This window comes from Pongo pygmaeus, chromosome 1, assembly GCF_028885625.2.
Source record: "Pongo pygmaeus isolate AG05252 chromosome 1, NHGRI_mPonPyg2-v2.0_pri, whole genome shotgun sequence".
Classification (NCBI taxonomy): Eukaryota; Metazoa; Chordata; class Mammalia; order Primates; family Hominidae; genus Pongo; species Pongo pygmaeus.
In genome coordinates, this window is record NC_072373.2 from 46,548,245 (window position 1) to 46,568,143 (window position 19,899).

Below are 19,899 nucleotides of genomic sequence, written 5' to 3' on the forward strand. Positions count from 1 at the left end.
CTGCCTCAGCCTCCCAAGTAGCTGGGACTACAGGCGCCTGCCACCATGCCCAGCTAACTTTTTGTATTTTTAGTAGAGACGGGGTTTCACCGTGTTAGCCAGGATGGTTTCGATCTCCTGACCTCGTGATCTGCCCGCCTCAGCCTCCCAAAGTGCTGGGATTACAGGCGTGAGCCACTGCGCCCGGCCGACAAGTGACAAATAATTATAACACAGTGTGACTAATACCATAGCAGAGGTACATACAAAGTGCAGCTGGGAAGAGGTTGAGAAAGATTCAGAAAGGGAGGAAGGGGGGAAAGAGAGGTAACATTTTTGACAGCCTGGGTAACATAGCGAGACCCTATCTCTACAAAAATAAAAATAAAAAATTAACTGGGCATGGTGGCACGAATCTGTAGCCCAGCTACTTGGGAGGCTGACGTGAGAGGATCCCGTGAAGCCCAGGAGTTTGAGGCTGCAGTGAGCTATGATCTTATGATCACACCACTGTACTCCAGCCTAGGTGACAGAGTGAGAGCCTGTCCCTAAAAATACAAACAAAATAGTTTTGAGTTAACAGCCATGTACCAGGTACTGTGCTAAGTACTCGATCTACATCACATAATTTAATCCTTATGATAATCATGTGAGCTGAAGATTAATAATTTACCAAAGGTCATACAGCTGGTCAGTGGCTGGCAGAGCCTAAATGTGAATTTAGGATTGTCTGAGGCCAAAGTCAAACCTAGAAGTGGGCATTGTAAACTGCTGGCATCTTGCAGCAGACAATGAGAAGGGCAGTCCAACAGAAGGATCAGCATGTGCAACAGCCTGGAGGAACGAAAGAGAAGTTCACTTTAGAGAACTAGTTCACCAAGGCCCAACATGCCAGAGGGAAAATGGAGAACGATGAGGCCTTAGAGGTTAGAGCCAGCTCGCAAAGGGCCTTGAAACACTATGCTGAAGAAACCTGGACTCAATCCTGTGGACAATGGAAAGTTTCTGAGGGTTTTATACAAATGGCAACACGGTAATAGCTAACATTTATAAAGCACTTACCATTGGCCAGGCCTCATAATAAGAGCCTGCATGAATTATCTCACTCAATCCTGACAAAGACCCAATGAAATAGTATTATTTTATTCCCACTTTTCAGATGAGGTAATTATCATTTGGAGGGGTTCAGTAATGCGCTCAAGATCATAGACTGGCCTGGGACAGAAGCTTGGCTCTATGTGACTCCAGAGCCCATGCTTTTAACTAGGACCAAGAGAATTAACCCCACGTCCCTGAGGCACCTATATCAGATTACAATGAGTCACTTTCTCTGCCTCTAGAATGGCACTAGTTGCACAGTGAGCTATGATATGATTGCACCACTGCACTCCAGCCTAGGTGACAGTGAGAACCTGTCCCTAAAAAGAAAAATTAAAAATGTTTTTGAGTTAACAGCCATATTGAGGTACTGTGCCAAGTACTCTATCTACATCACATAATTTAATCTTTATGATAATCCTGTGAGTTAAAAGTTTGCTCACAAGAGGAAGACTGACATTGCTTTTCTGCTTTTCAGCAACTGTGTATTGCTGTATCTGGGGCTCCAGAGCGTGGGCTCTAGAGTCACATAGAGCCAAGCTTCTGTCCCTGGCCAGTCTGTGACCTTGAGCACATTACTGAACCCCTCCAAATGACAGTTACCTCATCTGAAAAGTGGAAATAAAATAATACTGTTTCATTCTTGGGAGAAATGAAAAAATGGCCAGACCTTGAAATCCCCTTCTGTGTGGTGTGGTTCAGACAAGGGCTGCACTACCCTATGTCGTCTCGCGATCTACACTCTAGGTGCCTGTGGGAGCAGGAGCTGGGGCACGGGTTCACCACAAGAGTAGTTAGAAACAATTCTGCTCTCTGACAAGAAAATAACAGGAGGCAGACTGAGGTCTAGCCCAGGGCCTGGCTAGATAAATAGTTTGTGGAAGGGAGGGAAGGACCATGCGGTTGAAGAAGAGATTAAGAAGTGTTTCAGAGATTAAACGACTAGCCTTGGGGACAGAGGAGATGAGATAAGGTGTACGGTAGAAAATTCAGCATTCCCTCCTGACGTTCGGTCTCATTCTCTGAAATTCCTTCTCCATCACGCACTTCAGGCTGCGATAACGAGGTGGAGTGTAGAGTCGGACGAACGACCGCAAGCCCGGGGGGTGGTGGAGGTTACCTGGCCGCGGCGGGGAGGTGGGCAGGCGACAGGGAAGGCGGGGCAGCAGGGCGGGGCCCGGGGCGGGAGGTGTGGCCGGCGGGCGCGGGCCTGTGATTGGGACTCCGCGAGAAGGCCTGGGATTGGAGGGCCCAGGCAGAGCCCGCGAGGAGGTGACGCGGCTGCGGAGGTGACGCGGGAGGTTGCGCGCCCCTTCCGGCGCGGGGAGGGCGCTGAAGATCGGGGCCGTTCGGCCGCAGGCCGCCTCCAGCACCGCGGGATGTAGCGCGGGGGACCGCGGCCCCCAGCAGAGCCCGCCCGCCCGGCTGTAAGTCTCCCAGGGGCTGCGCGGTGGGCAGGGACTGGGCGGGAGCGCGGGGACCCCGGGGGCCCCGGCCCAGGCCTGCGGAGGAGACAGCCGTTGGGGGAACCCGCTCCGACGTGCCAAGGGGCCCGGGCCCCAGCCATGGAGCCGCCCGGCCTCCCGGCGTCCAGCCAGTCGAGGTTGTAAACATTTCCGGCCCCTCCCACTGCGCGCCGCCTCTGAGGCGGCTTAGGTGCGGTGGGCGCTCGTCCCGGGCTGTCCCCCGACTCCCGGCAGTCCTGTGAGTGCTGCGCCTTTAGCCCCACGGGGTGGAGATGCATGGGTTCCCCAGATCCGGACCAGAGAGCCAGAGTTAAGCCTGGCCCCGAGGCCGCCGCGCGTGGGGAGGGAGGGCTGCGGGCCTAGGTCGCGAACCGCCTCTCAGCGGGGAACAGCCTCATTGGGTTGCCAGGAAGCCCTAAGGTTCCTCCACCAACAATCTTTGGCAGGTCAAGTCCTGACAGTGCCCTCACTTTGATGGGGTGGGAAGGGAGGTTGGTGATCGCTCTGCAGGGTTAAGGTAATCCTGAAGGCTGAAATGCGGGGCATAATCGAAGCTACTTTGGGGGAAAATGAAATTTCATTACCTTAGGTATCTAGGATTGATGTATACTATCTTCTGTTTGAGAATTTTGGTCTTCAAGCCTTCGATTTTTAAGAAAATAGATGTGTTTTTTTCCCCTCAGTTTCTGGTGCTCTGTGGGAGAATGGGAAACTGACAAGGCCAATTTCAGTTTACACCGTTTCAGATGTCAAAGGAGCACTAGGAGGCCATGGTACTTTACTAGATTGACCATAGTACTTCCCTCAAGTGATTTAGAAGACGGGCTAGAAAATGCAGCGGAGAATACATAGGCTGCCATCTACAAATCAAATGAAGATTGTAATGGCTGGTTCTTTTCTGAAATGAAGTAATAGTGGGGTCGGTTCACTGCTTTTCTCTTTTCCTAGTAGTTGGGTAGGCTATGATGGTGCAACTTCGGTTCCTGAGGTTGTATAGTATCTGTATACTGCCAGGAATTTAGGGTGGTGCTAAACAGATTGCAATGTCAGGGTACCGGCTTACAGCCACTAAATGTATTTACTCCAGGAGTAACTTTTATGTACCCATATTGTGATTTGCACTTGGGAAATCAGTCATAAAAACTGATGTTACCTGTGAAGGCCCATGTTACGGTAGACCTCCACAAAACTATACCTAATTGTAGAGTAGAATCTGAAAGCTTTCTATTCTCAGTGGTCAAGACTTTGCCTGCAGGTAGGAGAGAATCTCAGAAAAGTAACAGGGAGCAACATTAATCCACTGATCCCCATTGCTGATTTATAAAGTACACCACCTTAAGTAGGCTTTTAGGCTATTTTCAGTTTCTTCAGTCTGGCCTCATTTTACCTTTCCAGGACTCTATGGAAAAATGAATTGTTTACTGCCCTGGGGACTGTGTTCTTTCATGGCATGTTCACACCATATACCCTCCTGGAATGCCCTGTTTCCATCTCTACCTATCAATCTCCTGTCATAAAATCTCCCACAAAACTTTTTCTGATCACTTCAACTAAAGTTGCGCTTTTCTTTTGAATTCCTCCTGCACATAATGGCACTAAGCCTTGTAGCAATGATATTAGGAAAGTTATTTCCCCCATTTAGAGGCCAACAACCATTTCAGCCCTCTGACTCCTCTTTGCCTTGTCTCTGTGGCCACAACACCGTGCGTATTGTAAGTAATCAATCGGTATTCTCAGATTAATGAAGGTTAGAAATTGCCGTTCTTTCTAGGCCAGTATATTTGTTCTCTATTCCCATAGGAAATTTCCTTTGACTTCTAATACAAAGCCAAACTGAAACCCTTTAACACTCCTGCTACGTTGTCCTGTCCCATCTACTTATTATCACACAGGTAAGATAAGCAGTCGTCTCTATATCTAGACGCTTTGTGAATTATGGTGAGGTTTTCTTCTTGGACCAGTACTCATCAACGTTGTTATGTCCATTCGTCCCTAATGTCACCTCCTGGACTTTGTTCCTCTCACCATGCTCAAAGTTGATTCCCTTTTTCCTGCTCAGAAATGTTGGGGGCATAGGCCTGGCACAGTGGCTCATGCCTCTAATCCCAGCACTTTGGGAGGCTGAGGCGAGTGGATCACCTGAGGTCAGGAGTTCGAGACCAACCTGGTCAACATGGCAAAACCCTGTCTCTACTAAAAATACAAAAATTATCTGGATGTGGTGGCAGGTGCCTGTAATCTCAGCTACTTGGGAGGCTGAGGCATGAGAATCGCTTGAATCTGGGAGGCGGAGGTTGCAGTGAGCAGATCATGCCACTGCCCTCCAGCCTGGGGGATAGAGCGAGGCTCTTCTCTCCAAAAATAAAAGTAGGGGCTGGCATTGGCTGGGCATGGTGGCTCACACCTGTAATCCCAGCACTTTGGGAGGCTGATGCAGGAGAATTGCTTGAGTCCAGGAGTACCAGGCTGCAGTAAGCTATGATTGTGCCACACACTCCAGCCTGGGTCTGGAACTGGCTGAACTTGGGAGCAAGACCCTGACTCCAAAAAGAAAAAATGGGCTGGCATTAAAATCCTTCATGTGCCTGTATACTGTTCACTTTTTTTTTTGTCATGACGTTAGCAAAGTTTGCCTGTCTGTCAGGGCTCAAAAACACCTCTTTAGCCAGGCACAGTGCCTCATACCTGTAATCCCAGCACTTTGGGATGCCAAGGCTGGGCAACATAGTGAGACCTCGTCTCTACAAAAAATAAACAAAATTAGCTGGGCATGATGGCACATGGCCTGTAGTCCCATTTACTAAGACTTGGGAAGCTAAGGTGGGAGGATCGCTTGAGTCTGGCACGTTGAGGCTACAGTGAGCTGAGATCACATCACTGCACTCCAGCCTGAATGACAGAGCAAGACTCTTTCTTTAAAAAAAAAAAAAAAAAAAAAAAAAGACTTCTTCTGTTGGGGAAGAGTTACAGAGGAAGTCAGATTGTTTTTCCACTTCAGAGTCTGGGATGCTTGGCATCAAGTAGGAGAGCTGAGGCCCTATTTACTGTAGTTTGGTGATTTCAAACATGTGCCTTTGCTTTGACTCATATTTCTCCAACAAAGCTGTGAAAGTATTCTCCCTAACAGACAGTAGATAGGGGGAAAGATGGCTGTGTTATTTATCTACACTGCTAGACTGGTCTTGCTTTAGAACAAGAATCAAGCTAGGCATAGATAGAGGCTACCCATAGACCCTCTCAAGGCCCGGGAACTAAACTTAGAAACTTTGTGTCTTTGCCTCCAGGAAAGCTGTGCTGTAGCCTGGAAAACTTGGGAATTGGTTCACAGTATAAATGTCTCCAAAAACTATAAGTGAAATCTCTCTCCAGCTAACTGGCTAGTGATTAAAAATCAATCTTTTCCACAAGTTTGGCACAGGCTAATCTTATTTATAGGAGTACAAACACCTCCCTGCTCCACAGCTTTACTCTCTAATATCCTAGGTTTACCCAGTTGGAAAGCTTAGTGGTAAAGGTTTATTAGCTTGAGTTGAAGAAATCCCATCAAAAATGGACTCAGTCAAGTTTGGCTCAAATATAATTTGCAATATTGGGTGTGGCAAGCTTGAGGGGAAAGGCATTTCCTCTAAAATACATAAGGACATAGAAAGCTGGCAGAAGGTTGGCTCTCCTAGGATTGTTCTAACACCTTAGGGGTTTGTTCTGATTTTACACCATAGACTAAAACACACTTGTAATTCTCCATTGTTTGTGAGTGATCCACCCCATGGAAGTGGTATTTTCAGATCCTAGTATTATTTGCTTTTCTTTCTTGCCAGACGTCCGATCCCTATCTCTCCCTTTCCTGTCTCTGTGTTACTACAGTTTAGAAGACCAAACTGGACAATGGACTTTGCTCACTATGATGACATGATCTCCATTGACCTCCATTGTATGTACTTTAATGCATGATGATATATTTTGTATGATGAGTTGTAGCTGATGGCTGGTTTGTGAGTTAACTGGGGTCTCAGGTTTTGGTGACTCTGGGTCTAGAAGATGTAGAGAGGTGTTATAGGAGCTAGTGATAGAGGAGCTAGAGGGAATCAGAAGAACTAATAGTAAATGATTGGACTGAAAAGGGAAAAGACTTTGATGATAGCCAGAAGACTTGAGTGCATAAAAACTTTTCAGATCAAATGATGAAATTAGTAAGAATGCCAATCTGGATTCTGCATATGATCTTTGGACCCTAATTGCCCAACTTAAATTTTCTCTATATTATTCTCATTGCCTCTAGTAAAATAGTTACATAGCACTCAAAGTTACTAAATTTAGTGTGTGACCATTCTAGTTGAGGGGTTCTCTCCCTCCACTGCCTTCCTGGAGCAACCAAATTGTATCACTTATTTTTGTGCATATCACAAACTACCTGTGTTATCTGGCTCTTTGAAAACAATGCTGTAACTTGTTCAACTTGTATTTTGCACAGTGTCTTAGAATGCCTTAGGGTGCTAGTCCTAAATACACTTGCTAAATATTCAATGAACGTGTTGACTTACTCTGGGGAAAGGGATAAGAGAAGCCACCACAAGCACCAGAAAATGCGCATAAGCCCTTATCTAAGTGGCTAGAAGCTAAGTCATATGCTGGCAAGCTGGAGTCTGCCCCATTCATTCATTCATTTTGAAATGGGTTCTAACCAAAATAAAGTATATTTATTATTTTATGATCTATGTATTGCATCTCAGAACCAGAATTTTGTTTTGTTTTGTTTCTGCCCTGGTAGCCTGATCTAAATTACTGCCAACAGTATCCCAAGCTAAGTGTGCCCCTCTTTTCAGATTTATCTAAGATGCCCAAAACTATTTATGTTTTTTGCTTGCGATATAAAGTTGTTTTTTTTGTTGTTGTTTTTTTGGTTTTTTTTGCTTGCGATATAAAGTATTTTTTAGTAAAGCTGCTGATTAAGTAGTACTTCACTTTGAGGAAATATGTTTTGAGGTCAGCCTATTGAGAAAGATTTCCTTGTGTCCCTCTCACGCGGGTTGCCCATCCTCGAGGTTTTCATAGGCTTCCAGCTTCCTGTTCTACTTAGCTCAGTTGTTCACTATGACTGTGTGCTGGCATCTCGTCAGAGTCTTGCACATTTAAAGGAAGAGGAACTGTCTATGTGTTGACACCATATAAAGGTCTGCTGTATAGCAAGTTATTGTTTTTGTCTTTCTTGGACTAGATTGCCGGTTGCTTTCAACTGTGCTTGTGGGTTGAGCATAGCATGACTCATGACCGTTTAGAAGCTTGAGGATTGCCCTTACCTGATGTGTTAGTAAGTGTTCTCCAGAAAGCACCAATAGGATACATACATATGGATAGAGATGGGATTTATTCGGGAAATTGGCTCATGAGATTATGGAGGCTAAGTCCCACAGTATGCCATCTACAAGCTAGACAATGAGGGAAGTCCATAACTGGTTCAGTTTAAGGCTGAAGGCCTGAGAACCCAAGGGGCTATTGGTGCACGTTCCAGAATCCCAAGGCAGGAGAACCTGGAGTTTCTGATGTCCAAGGGCAGGAAAAGAAGGGTGTCCCAGCTCCAGGAGGGAAGGAGGGGGAGAGACAGAGAGAGTTAGGGAGTCAGAGAAAGAGATTTATAATCCCTGAGAAGCAATTGTGATTACTTTTAGATGAAAAAGAACTAACACAAGATATCAAAGATATTTGTGTATAGTGAATAGGCATGGATGATATAGTGTCTCCCTCAGGAGCAAAGTTATGTTTACTGCCCAATATAAAAGACTGGGGCTCCCTAAGCTTAAGTTTCCTCTCCCGGAATGCAACCCACTACATGGGCAGGTGTTACCTGGCCCTCCCTGCATTGCAATGTGGTTATTTGGGTTTGGGTGGGGCTTGGGTAACCAATGCAAGAAAATGCTAATATTCTGGCTACTGCTATTGCTATAACTAATAAAGTCCTTTGTATGGGGTAGGGGTGGGGAAAGAACTAATAATTTATAGCATAGTGGAAATCTTTGGAAACTTTCTCCCTCTTTCCCTCTTTTTTTATTTGCATTTCCCTGAGGCCTGATTAAAGACTACTGTGAAAATCCAACCCAGGAAAACCTAAAGTGTCTGAGATTTTTCCTAGGAAATGGAATTCTGGGTTTTTCTGATTTTGTGTGTGCCTGTCTCTAGTTTCTGAAATACTCATTTGAGTGGGGGTTAGATTATGGGTTGTGGTGGTTGAAACAAGTTATTGTGGAGCTGGTTATTAGGTATGTGTGTGGCAAAGGGTAAATTGGGGCTGCCTCCTTGTCTTCACCTTCCTGCTTCCAGGTAAGTTCTTGCTTGCTTGCAGGACAGATTGTGATGAAAGCTTGTTATCCCAGCTTGTTATCCCAGGGTTGAACTCAGGCTATAATCCTATAATAGAATTAGTAGACTTCGCAGAGAAATAAACCACTAGGCATCTGTCCCACAACCAAGTTCCTTTTGTATGTATGACACATTTATCAGAGCATTTGCTCAGTTGGCATTTAATTCATTTCTAAGCCTGGATGATCTTGTAGTAATTGCAGCCAGATGTTGCCTTTATATTTTTGTTCCTCAGTCTCAGAGCTAGGCCTTTCTTGGGCAGAGTGAGCTTTGGGAGTGGTAGGTGAGATTCTTCTCACTAAATGGTTCCATACCTGTGGAAGGGAGTTGAGGGTGGGTAGCTGTTTTTCTATGGTGACAGTTTGGTGCAGTAACCATAGATAATTTGAAAGCATGCAACTAGGTGTTACATTTTCAGCCTTACCTGTAAGATTAGTGAGGTTCTGGGTAAAAGTTGACATTAAAGAGGGAGGACAGGAGTAGATTTCATTTAAGCAATTAACTGGCCTTTAGAATTGGAGACAGGATATGGGTTGATTAGCTTCTTATTCAGTATTAGAGTATAGAAATGAAACTGTAAGAGGAATAAATTGTCAATCCTTCATGTTTGTGTTTGCTTTTAGTGTCTACCATCAGAGGGAGATCTCTGCCCCCCGGGGCTGAGAGACCCCAACCTTTCTCCAAGCTGAAGCTGCAGGGTATTGAGGTACCAGCCAGATGTCTTCCCACAAAGGATCTGTGGTGGCACAGGGGAATGGGGCTCCTGCCAGTAACAGGGAAGCTGACACGGTGGAACTGGCTGAACTGGGACCCCTGCTAGAAGAGAAGGGCAAACGGGTAATCGCCAACCCACCCAAAGTAAGTCATCTTCCCAGGAGTCATCCCCTTGTTCAGTTTCTCTCCTTAGAACTCTGTCAGTTTTTCTTTTTTAAGATCTCACTGTCCAAAAGGAGGAACATTGCATCCTGGAAATGTCTCTATCCAAGTCCCTATGATACTATTATAAACATCTTGTTGTCTGCTTTCCCCATTGTAAGCTTTTGGGAATTCACTCATCTTTGTAACACCGGTGCTTAGCAGAAGGCCTGCAGTCCAATAAATAATCAGTAAATATCTGAATGAATGAAGGAAGCAGTCAGTTAGGATTAGGTTTGACTTCATATAACACACAAAAATCCTTACAGTTTTGACAGGACAGAAGTCTCTCAAGCAAAAGAATTTCAGATGTAACCAATCCAGGGCTGATATGGAGGATCCACCACCATATCCAGGGCTGTTATGGAGGATCCAACACAGTCAGGCACCTGTGTTGCTCCCCCATCACTCTTAATATGTGCCCGTCATACCCACATTCTACCCACCATGAAAGGGAAACGAGGAGAAGAAAGGCCCTCTCTTTCCCTTTTATTTTTATTGAGATAAGATCTTGCCATGTTGCCTAGGCTGATCTTAAACTCCTAGGCTCAAATGATCCTCCTGCCTCAGCCTCCCAAAGTGTTGGAATTACAGGTGTGAGCCACAGTGCCCGGCCAACTCTTTCCCTTTTAAAGGGACTATCAGGGCCGGGCACGGTGGCTCACACCTGTAATCCCAACACTTTGAGAGGCCGAGGCAGGTGGATCACCTGAGATCAGGAGTTCGAGACCAGCCTGGCCAACATAGTGAAGCCCCCTCTCTACTAAAAACACAAGAATTAGCTGGGTGTGGTGGCAGTCGCCTGTAATCCCAGCTACTCAGGAGGCTGAGGCAGGAGAATCGCTTGAACCTGGGAGGCAGAGGTTGCAGTGAGCTGAGATCGTGTCATTGTACTCCAGCCTGGGCAACAAGTGAAACCCCCTCTCAGAAAAACAAAAATAAATAAAGGGACTGGCAGGAAGTACCTCATAAGACTTCAGCCAGAACTTACTTACATAACTATATTCAGCTGCAGTGGAGATTAGAAAGTGCAGCCTGAGTAAAATTGCAGTAACATTGCCACCCTGAACAAAACCGTGGGCTTTGTTACTTAGGAAGAGAGAGAATGGACATTGGGGTAGGCTGGCTGGAAGCTGTAGCACAAAATCTAAGATGGACCATGTGTTTACTAGTGACCATCAACAAGAGGAGAGAAATAGCCCAGAAAAGGTGCGGTTTTTTTTTTTTTTTTTTGAGACGGAGTCTCACTGTTGCCCTGGCTGGAGTGCAGTGGCGCGATCTCGGCTCACTGCAGGCTCCACCCCCTGGGGTTCACGCCATTCTCCTGCCTCAGCCTCCCGAGTAGCTGGGACTACAGATGCCCGCCACCTCACCCGGCTAATTTTTTGTATTTTTAGTAGAGACAGGGTTTCACCGTGTTAGCCAGGATGATCTCGATCTCCTGACCTCGTGATCCGCCCGCCTCAGCCTCCCAAAGTGCTGGGATTACAGGCGTGAGCCACCGCGCCTGGCCCTCTGGGTGTGCTTTTTTAGGCCCTGGAGTCAGTACTGCTGTTTGCCATGGAACCAGTTCTGAGGCCCTGGTACTCCTGGGAGCTGCTGTAGATACAAAGTTTCAATCATGACAGCATCCCTAGAGTCAGTGAACAGGGAACTCTGAACACAATTATTGTTATAGAACTCTCTGAGACTCTGTGTCTTTTTCATTGTTTTGAAAATGTAGGCTGGGCATGGTGGCTTAGCCTGTAATCCCAGCACTTTGGGAGGCCGAGGCAGGAGGATCACGTGAGGTCAGGAGTTCGAGACCAGCCTGGCCAACATGGTGAAACCCCATCTCTACTAAAAATACAAAAATTAGTCAGGCATGGTGGTGGGCGCCTGTAATCCCAGCTACTTGGAGGCTGAGGCATGAGAATTGCTTGAACCTGGGAGGCGGATGTTGCAGTGAACAGAGATCGCACCACTGTACTCCAGCCTGGGCGACAGAGGGATATTCCATCTCAAAAAAAAAAAAAAAAAAAGAAAGAAAAGAAAGAAGATGTAATGGCCTAGAAAAGAGAACTCTTTGGGAAACTGAGGAAAGTTAAGAACCCCTATCCTAAAGAAAAGGATGTCATTCAGTACCTAGAGCTGGTGTATTCCCCCAATGCTAGTCTCTGTGACAGTCCTTCTTTTATGCACTGCATAGAATGTTCACTCCAGCATTTACGAAGTATTAATAAATTTCTAACTAGTGTTGTAAACTCAGTATGTATGCTTTTGGAGAAGAGACCACAAGACCCTCTGTAGGAAAGAGGCTGGGCAGAAGGTGTTAGGTTTGGGTTTTTCTGGGTCTCTCTGCTCTGGAATAGTACAATTTATGAGATGACTCCCTGGATTGTTGTGGGTTTTTTCCCCCATAGGCTGAAGAAGAGCAAACATGCCCAGTGCCCCAGGAAGAAGAGGAGGAGGTGCGGGTACTGACACTTCCCCTGCAAGCCCACCATGCCATGGAGAAGATGGAGGAGTTTGTGTACAAGGTATGGCCTATGAGCTTCTGTCCTGGAAGGGGAAGGGCAGCAGGCCTGTCTGGGATGTCCCCAGCCAACAAGCTTGCACTGGGTTGAAGAGCTTTTACTCCTGGGGAGGAGTGGATTTGTTTTTTGGTTAAGATGAGGTAAATCAGTGTGAAGACTGGCTAAATTTTTACTGCCTACTCTGTGAGGCATTGTTCAAAATATATTCTTAAAACGGGTTCTTTTCTATGCAAGGGGCACCTTTGGAAGTCATCAAAATATTTCAATATGACAGTAATATGAATGTCTTTGTTAACACATTAAACATACATGAATGATGAGCACTAATGTATTTTATTAAAATTTGTAATTTCTAAGTAATGATGAATAGAAACAGTATTTTGAGATACCTGCAGAACTAATGTGTGAAAGTATCTGATTTCTATTGGTGACAAAGCCACAAGTTCTACTAATACTGTGGTTTGTTGCCTATGCTTATAATTGAGGAAAATGCTCAATTTACTTAGAGGTAAATGGAAATACAATTTTTTCCATCTATTCCCTGGATCCTGTCCATAGTGCATGGATCCTAGATTAAGAACCCCTACTCTAAAAAGATGTGGTAAGAACATAGAATCTAATTGGGGGAGGGATGAGACGTGAGTTAGAATCTCCTGGAGAGGGGCAAAGGAGGGATCTGTATGTTTTTTAAAACAATGTTTATAATTTTTTTGTTTTTATTCAATATATCAATTTTGAAATTTCAAGTAGCCTAAAGGAGGTTGTACCATTTTTTTTTTTTTTTTTGAGACAGAGTTTTGCTCTTGTCTCCCAGGTGCAATGGCACGATCTCAGCTCACTGCAACCTCCGCCTCCCAGGTTCAAGCAATTCTCCTGCCTCAGCCTCCCGAGTAGCTGGGATTACAGGCATGTGCCACCACACCTGGCTTATTTTTGTATTTTTAGTAGATACAGGGTTTCTCCATGTTGGTCAGGCTGGTCTCAAACTCCCGACCTCAGGTGATCTGCCCGCCTCAGCCTCCCAAAGTGCTGGGACTACAGGCGTGAACCACTGTGCCCAGCCTGGTTGGACCGTATTTTCTTAAAAGGCTGAGAAACACTTACCTAAAACTTCTCCAGATAAACGAACATGAAACAAAGACAGAGATTTTTTGTTTGTTTTTGTTTTTTGTTTTTTGTTTTTTTTTTGAATACAGAGTCTTGCTCGGTCGCCCAGGCTGGAGTGCAGTGGTGCAATCTCGGCTCACTGCAACCCTCACCTGCCAGGTTCAAACCATTCTCCTGCCTCAGCCTCCCGAGTAGCTGGGATTACAGGTGCCCGCCACCATGCCTGGCCAATTTTTTGTATTTTCAGTAGAGACAGGGTTTCACCATGTTAGTCAGGCAGGTCTTGAACTCCTGACCTCAGGTGATCCACCCGCCTCAGCCTCCCAAAGTGCTAGGATTACAGGCATGAGCCGCCACACCCAGCCAGGATTTTTTTTTTTTTTTTTTAAATGGTCAAAATATGAGTCAGGACTCTGCTAGCCCCATTCATGCTATGTCTTGGATATCTCCCAGTCCAGGCTGGTTCTCCACTATTACCTAGGACCATTCAGAGCCTGACTGACATCTTCCTAGACTGGTTCTCCATCACTGCTTGTCCTTGGGGAAGGTACTATCTAGTGCCCTACCCAGAGAAAGTGTATATGTTCTAGGTCTGGGAGGGACGTTGGAGGGTCATCCCATATGATGTGCTCCCTGACTGGCTAAAGGACAACGACTATCTGCTACATGGTCATAGACCACCCATGCCCTCCTTTCGGGCTTGCTTCAAGAGCATCTTCCGCATCCATACAGAAACTGGCAACATCTGGACCCATCTGCTTGGTGAGTGATTTGGATGGGAAAGGTGGAATTTGTTGTCTCCCTAACTGCGAAGGGATTATAGAGCCCAACAAAGTTGCTCAGATTGATTGACAGCTGGGATTCTACCTTTAAACTACTAATGACTTTAAGCTAATGACCTTGGTTGACCCTTGATCACTGATCTTTAAGACTGAGAGTAAAAGGCCTAGAAACCAAAGAAATTGGGACTAGATATTCTTTTGTGATCCCTGGCAGAACTGTTCTAGGTGGAGACAATTCCTTGTACTTTGTAATTTCCGACTGTAAAAGTAAAATGCCGACATTTCAAAAAATGGTCTTTTTGCCTGGGTTTCTGTGACCGGTGCCACTTTCTTTGAAACACTGGACTGTAATTACACAGCTAAACCTCATAGCTTTCTGATTTTTTTTTTATTTCAATAGCTCTTGGGATACAAAAGGGTAGGGGGGGTTTGGTTACATGGATGAATTATATACTGGTGAATTCTGAGATTTTAATGCACCCATCACCTTAGTAGTGTACATTGTACCCAATATGTAGTTTTTCTATTCCACACCCCTATCTCACCCTCCCGTTTCTGAGTCTCCATAGTCCATTATATCACTCTATATGCCTTTGCATACGCACAGCTTAGCTCCCACTTATAAGTGAGAACATATACAGTATTTGATTTTTCATTCCTAAGTTACTTCACTTAGAATAGTGGCCTTCAGCTTCATCCAGGTTGCTGCAAAAGACATTATTGCATTCCTTTTTATGGCTGAGTAGTATTCCATGGTGTACATACACCACATTTTCTTTATTCACTCATTGGTCAATGGACACTTAGATGGTTCCATATCTTTAGAGTTGTGAATTGTGCTACAATAAACATACATGTGCATGTGTCTTTTTCATATGACTGCTTTTCCTTTGGGTAGATACCTGGTAGTGGGATTGGTGGATCAAATAGCTCTACTTTTAGTTCTTTAAGGAATCTCTATACCCTTTTCCATAGAGGTTATACTAATTTATAATTTACATTCCCACAAGCAGTGTATAAGCATTCCCCTTTCACCACATCCATGCCAACATCTGTTGTTTTTTGACTTTTTAATAATGGCCTTTCTTGCAGGAGTAAGGTGGTATTTCATTGTGCTTTTAATTTGTATTTCCCTGATGATTAGTGATGTTGCCTGTAGCTCTCTGATTCAAAAACATCAACCGTCAAAGTGTACACATTCCCTTTTTTCTTACAGGTTTTTTTAATTTTACCCTCCTGCAGGTTTCGTGCTGTTTCTCTTTTTGGGAATCTTGACCATGCTCAGACCAAATATGTACTTCATGGCCCCTCTACAGGAGAAGGTGGTTTTTGGGATGTTCTTTTTGGGTGCAGTGCTCTGCCTCAGCTTCTCCTGGCTCTTTCACACCGTCTATTGTCATTCAGAGAAAGTCTCTCGGACTTTTTCCAAGTGAGTTGAAAGAACACCATAGGAAAATACTGTGCACTGTTGTCACATCTTGAGATCCCAGTGCTTACTGGGTGTTAGGAGCTCGTATCACTCCTAAAGGTTTCTTGATATGCCAGAGGAAAAGCTCTCTGTTCTGTGGGGATAGTGGAGTGATGAAGCTTTTCTCTTAAACACTTCATGAACAGACTTACTGCATCCTCCTCAACAGATGGAGAGACCAGTTGTGGAATATATTTTCTACCTGAAAAGTACTCTCTTTTGTGAGGCTTAGAGTGCCAGTGCACTGGCTGCTTTCCAAGACCTTGTACCCATTCCTAGCATAACTTACTATTAGCCCAAGCCAAAGTAGGGTGTGGTAAATAGTCTATGCTTCATTCTGCTGGTGCTCCTACCCAGCAGTCAAGTAAAGCTTATCTTTGCTGCCCATGCATTGCTGGAAGCTCCAGATGTCCATCATCGTGTGCTTTCTCTCTTCCCCAGCTGTGAGACTGAGGTTCTATTTATTTGCTTGTTTTTGTTGTTATTGTTGGTTTTGGTGGCGACAGTGGTGTATTATTTTGTTTTTCCTAACAACACCAGTAAGAAGGGCACATTTTCCTCATTTAAAAAGTCAACTAAGATAGAAAAAGCTAGAGTATCCCTTAATACTACTCCCAATTTAAGAATTTTGTTTTTAGAACTCATTCTATCAGAATAGGAGAATTTTCAAAGCCTTTCCTGAGTGTGATGCTGGGAACCAGCTGGATTGTGATGGAATTTCTAAATTCAAGTGTCTACTATGGGAGATACAGCTGTTCACTAGTAAGGGAAAGGGATAGAGTTCTTTGAATGGGGATTCTTAAGAGATTTTTCCATCATAAAATAGAAGTGACCTTGTGGAATTTTAATCCAGAATACAGGATAGATTGTATGGGAATCTACAATACAGGATAGATTGAGGGGATGGTTAAATTTGGGAGCAGGTGGAGAACAGAAAGAGCTAGTTAAATGAGCCATACAAATTCATTTCCCCCACTGATTTGTTTCACTTTTGTGGTTCTTTTTAGACTGGACTATTCAGGGATTGCTCTTCTAATTATGGGGAGCTTTGTCCCCTGGCTCTATTATTCCTTCTACTGCTCCCCGCAGCCACGGCTCATCTACCTCTCCATCGTCTGTGTCCTGGGCATTTCTGCCATCATTGTGGCGCAGTGGGACCGGTTTGCCACTCCTAAGCACCGGCAGACAAGAGCAGGTAGGTCGGAAGATGTACATACACCTCAGAGGTATTTAGACCTTAGGCCTGATAGGCTCAAACCTATTTGAGCCTTAAGGTTTGCAGCTTGAGAACCCCACCCAAACCCTGATTTGTGTTTCAGAACTTTCAAAACAGCATCAATTTCAAAGCTCAGTTCTCAACCCCAAGTGTCATACTATTTCAGTAGAATGCTAATAGGACAGATCATTACCCAGCTGGTCAATTAACTGCAAGCACAGATGTAGCTACTCTTATACTTGGTTTGTGACAGTTTAAAAATGTAGCAAGCACAGTAATTTTAGTGACCCAAGTCCCAAGCTCAGACCAAGAGATTAAAATTGAAACACTCAGAGGCATTTTACTAAGGGAATGGAATACCTGGTTTGGTGAATGAAAATACCTTGAGCATAAACAGGTAACAAAGTAATAGCTACAAGCATAAACATCTTTGTGTTGTCTCATCTCATCTGGACTCTTATTTTAAGCTTTTATTACTTGCAGCAACACCACCACTCGTCTTTAGTCCCTTTACAATTAATATCTGCTATGTTTTAACCTTCAGTTAAAATAATTAAATATTGTCCGGGAGCAGTGGCTCACGCCTGTAATCCCAGCACTTTGGGGGGCCGAGGCAGGTGGATCACTTGAAGTCAGGAGTTTGAGACCAGCCTGGCCGACATGGTAAAACCCTGTTTTTATTTAAAATATAAAAATTAGTCGACGTTGTGGCAAGTGCCTGTAATTCCAGCTACTTGAGAGGCTGAGGCGGGACAATCACTTGAACCCAGTGGGGGGCAGAGGTTGTAGTGAGCCAAGATCACGCCACTGCACTCCAGCCTGGGCAACAAAGCAAGACTCTTATCTCAAAGAAAGAAAAGAAAAAAATAATAATAATTAAATATTTATCAAGCACCAGCCACGTGCCATGCACTGTGCTTAAACAAAGGTATTTACAAAGATGGAGAGGTGGTCCCTGCCCTTCAGTTATGTGTAGTGTAATGATGTTGAGACACGTACCCATTCTTCCCTTGCTCTTGCCTTACTTGTGTGTCCCAGCAGCTACAGGATAACTGCTAATCTGGGTATATCTGTCTACTCAGGAGGTCAGAGTTCTGGTTATGTAAGACTTATATGATCTTAACAGGAAGCCTATCCTATGCTTCTCTGACTTGGGAGGCAACTGAAGCCTTGACATCTAAGTTCTCTACCCAAGTTAGCCATCAGAGAGTCTTGACATACCATTTTTTGCCTATATTCCTTAACAGATAATGAAGAATATGAGATCTTTGTTCTTGGTGCTTAAAAGGTAGTAAGCACTTACACAGCTTCTTCCCATTCAGGACATAGAAGAAATATCTGCTGAGTGTTATCCATCTTGTAGCTAAGTTTCCTAAACATGTACTATTCATCCAAAAATAGCTAATTATCATAAACATTGAAATTCCAGAGTAAGACAGCAGTGCCTTCCGTGCGGTGGCTGTTTCCTTGTTTGACAGTCTTATGTCTGTTCTGTTCAGGCGTGTTCCTGGGACTTGGCTTGAGTGGCGTCGTGCCCACCATGCACTTTACTATCGCTGAGGGCTTTGTCAAGGCCACCACAGTGGGCCAGATGGGCTGGTTCTTCCTCATGGCTGTGATGTACATCACTGGAGCTGGCCTTTATGCTGCTCGAATTCCTGAGCGCTTCTTTCCTGGAAAATTTGACATATGGGTAAGAAATGAATCTTCCAGCAGGGCCTATGATGGTGAGTGAACAGCCCAAAGTTACAGGTCTGAGGAAAAGGTGGTAAGAGACTGGGATCATATAGTGTTTGGAGGTATATATATGTGCATTGAAGGAAAATCATCATTATTAACATTTTGGTGTATCTCTGACAAGGACTGTGTTTTTAAAGCTTTCTAAATATACCACTTTAATGATATTAACGAATTTGTTTAATTAAGGAGAAACTAGAAGAAGCAAATGCTTTCTCCTACTTGTTTCTTATTCCTGCTTGCATTATCCTAAAGGCTCTTTTCTTTTTATTCCTACAGTTCCAGTCTCATCAGATTTTCCATGTCCTGGTGGTGGCAGCAGCCTTTGTCCACTTCTATGGGGTCTCCAACCTTCAGGAATTCCGTTACGGCCTAGAAGGCGGCTGTACTGATGACACCCTTCTCTGAGCCTTCCCGCCTGCGGGGTGGAGGAGGAACTTCCCAAGTGCTTTTAAAAATAACTTCTTTGCTGAAGTGAGAGGAAGAGTCTGAGTTGTCTGTTTCTAGAAGAAACCTCTTAGAGAATTCAGTACCAACCAAGCTTCAGCCCACTTTCACACCCACTGGGCAATAAACTTTCCATTTTCATTCTCCTAGCTGGGGATGGGGCATGGTCAAACTTAGCCATCCCCTCCTCAGCAGTTACCCTCCTCAGCAAGGCATCTACCGGCCCCTCACAGAGACAGTACTTTGAAACTCGTGGAGATTTTACCCTCTCCTGCAACCATTTTGGGAAAATTATGGACTGGGACTCTTCAGAAATTCTGTCTTTTCTTCTGGAAGAAAATGTCCCTCCCTTACCCCCATCCTTAACTTTGTATCCTGGCTTATAACAGGCCATCCATTTTTGTAGCACACTTTTCAAAAACAATTGTATACCCTGGTCCCATCTTTCTAGGGCCTGGATCTGCTTATAGAGCAGGAAGAATAAAGCCACCAACTTTTACCTAGCCCGGCTAATCATGGAAGTGTGTCCAGGCTTCAAGTAACTTGAGTTTTAATTTTTTTTTTTTTTTTCTTGGCAGAGTAATGTAAAATTTAAATGGGGAAAGATATTTAATATTTAATACTAAGCTTTAAAAAGAAACCTGCTATCATTGCTATGTATCTTGATGCAAAGACTATGATGTTAATAAAAGAAAGTACAGAAGACACTTGGCATTCAAAGATTTCACATGTGTGGTCTTGATTATTTGCACACAACTCCAAAAGATTAAGTAAGACCTGTGATAATTTCACATTCTCTTGAGGCACAAATTTG

At 44.5% G+C, this 19,899-nt stretch overlaps 1 protein-coding gene across 2 annotated transcripts; it reads left to right on the forward strand.

Moving 5' to 3' along the window:
* The first annotated feature begins 2,268 nt into the window (after positions 1–2,268).
* On the forward strand, positions 2,269–19,805 carry ADIPOR1 (adiponectin receptor 1). Of its 2 annotated transcripts, XM_054485410.1 has the most exons (9): positions 4,349–4,435; positions 6,408–6,474; positions 9,521–9,755; positions 12,215–12,331; positions 14,026–14,197; positions 15,460–15,646; positions 16,693–16,880; positions 18,401–18,594; positions 18,918–19,805. In XM_054485410.1, exons 3-9 carry the CDS (start codon positions 9,615–9,617, stop codon positions 19,044–19,046), a joined length of 1,128 nt encoding a protein of 375 aa, XP_054341385.1. In that variant the 5' UTR covers positions 4,349–4,435; positions 6,408–6,474; positions 9,521–9,614; the 3' UTR covers positions 19,047–19,805. The 2 variants fall into 2 exon arrangements, with proteins under 2 accessions (XP_054341391.1, XP_054341385.1); XM_054485416.1 differs by lacking the exons at positions 4,349–4,435; positions 6,408–6,474 and adding an exon at positions 2,269–2,504.
* Positions 19,806–19,899: the final 94 nt, after the last annotated feature.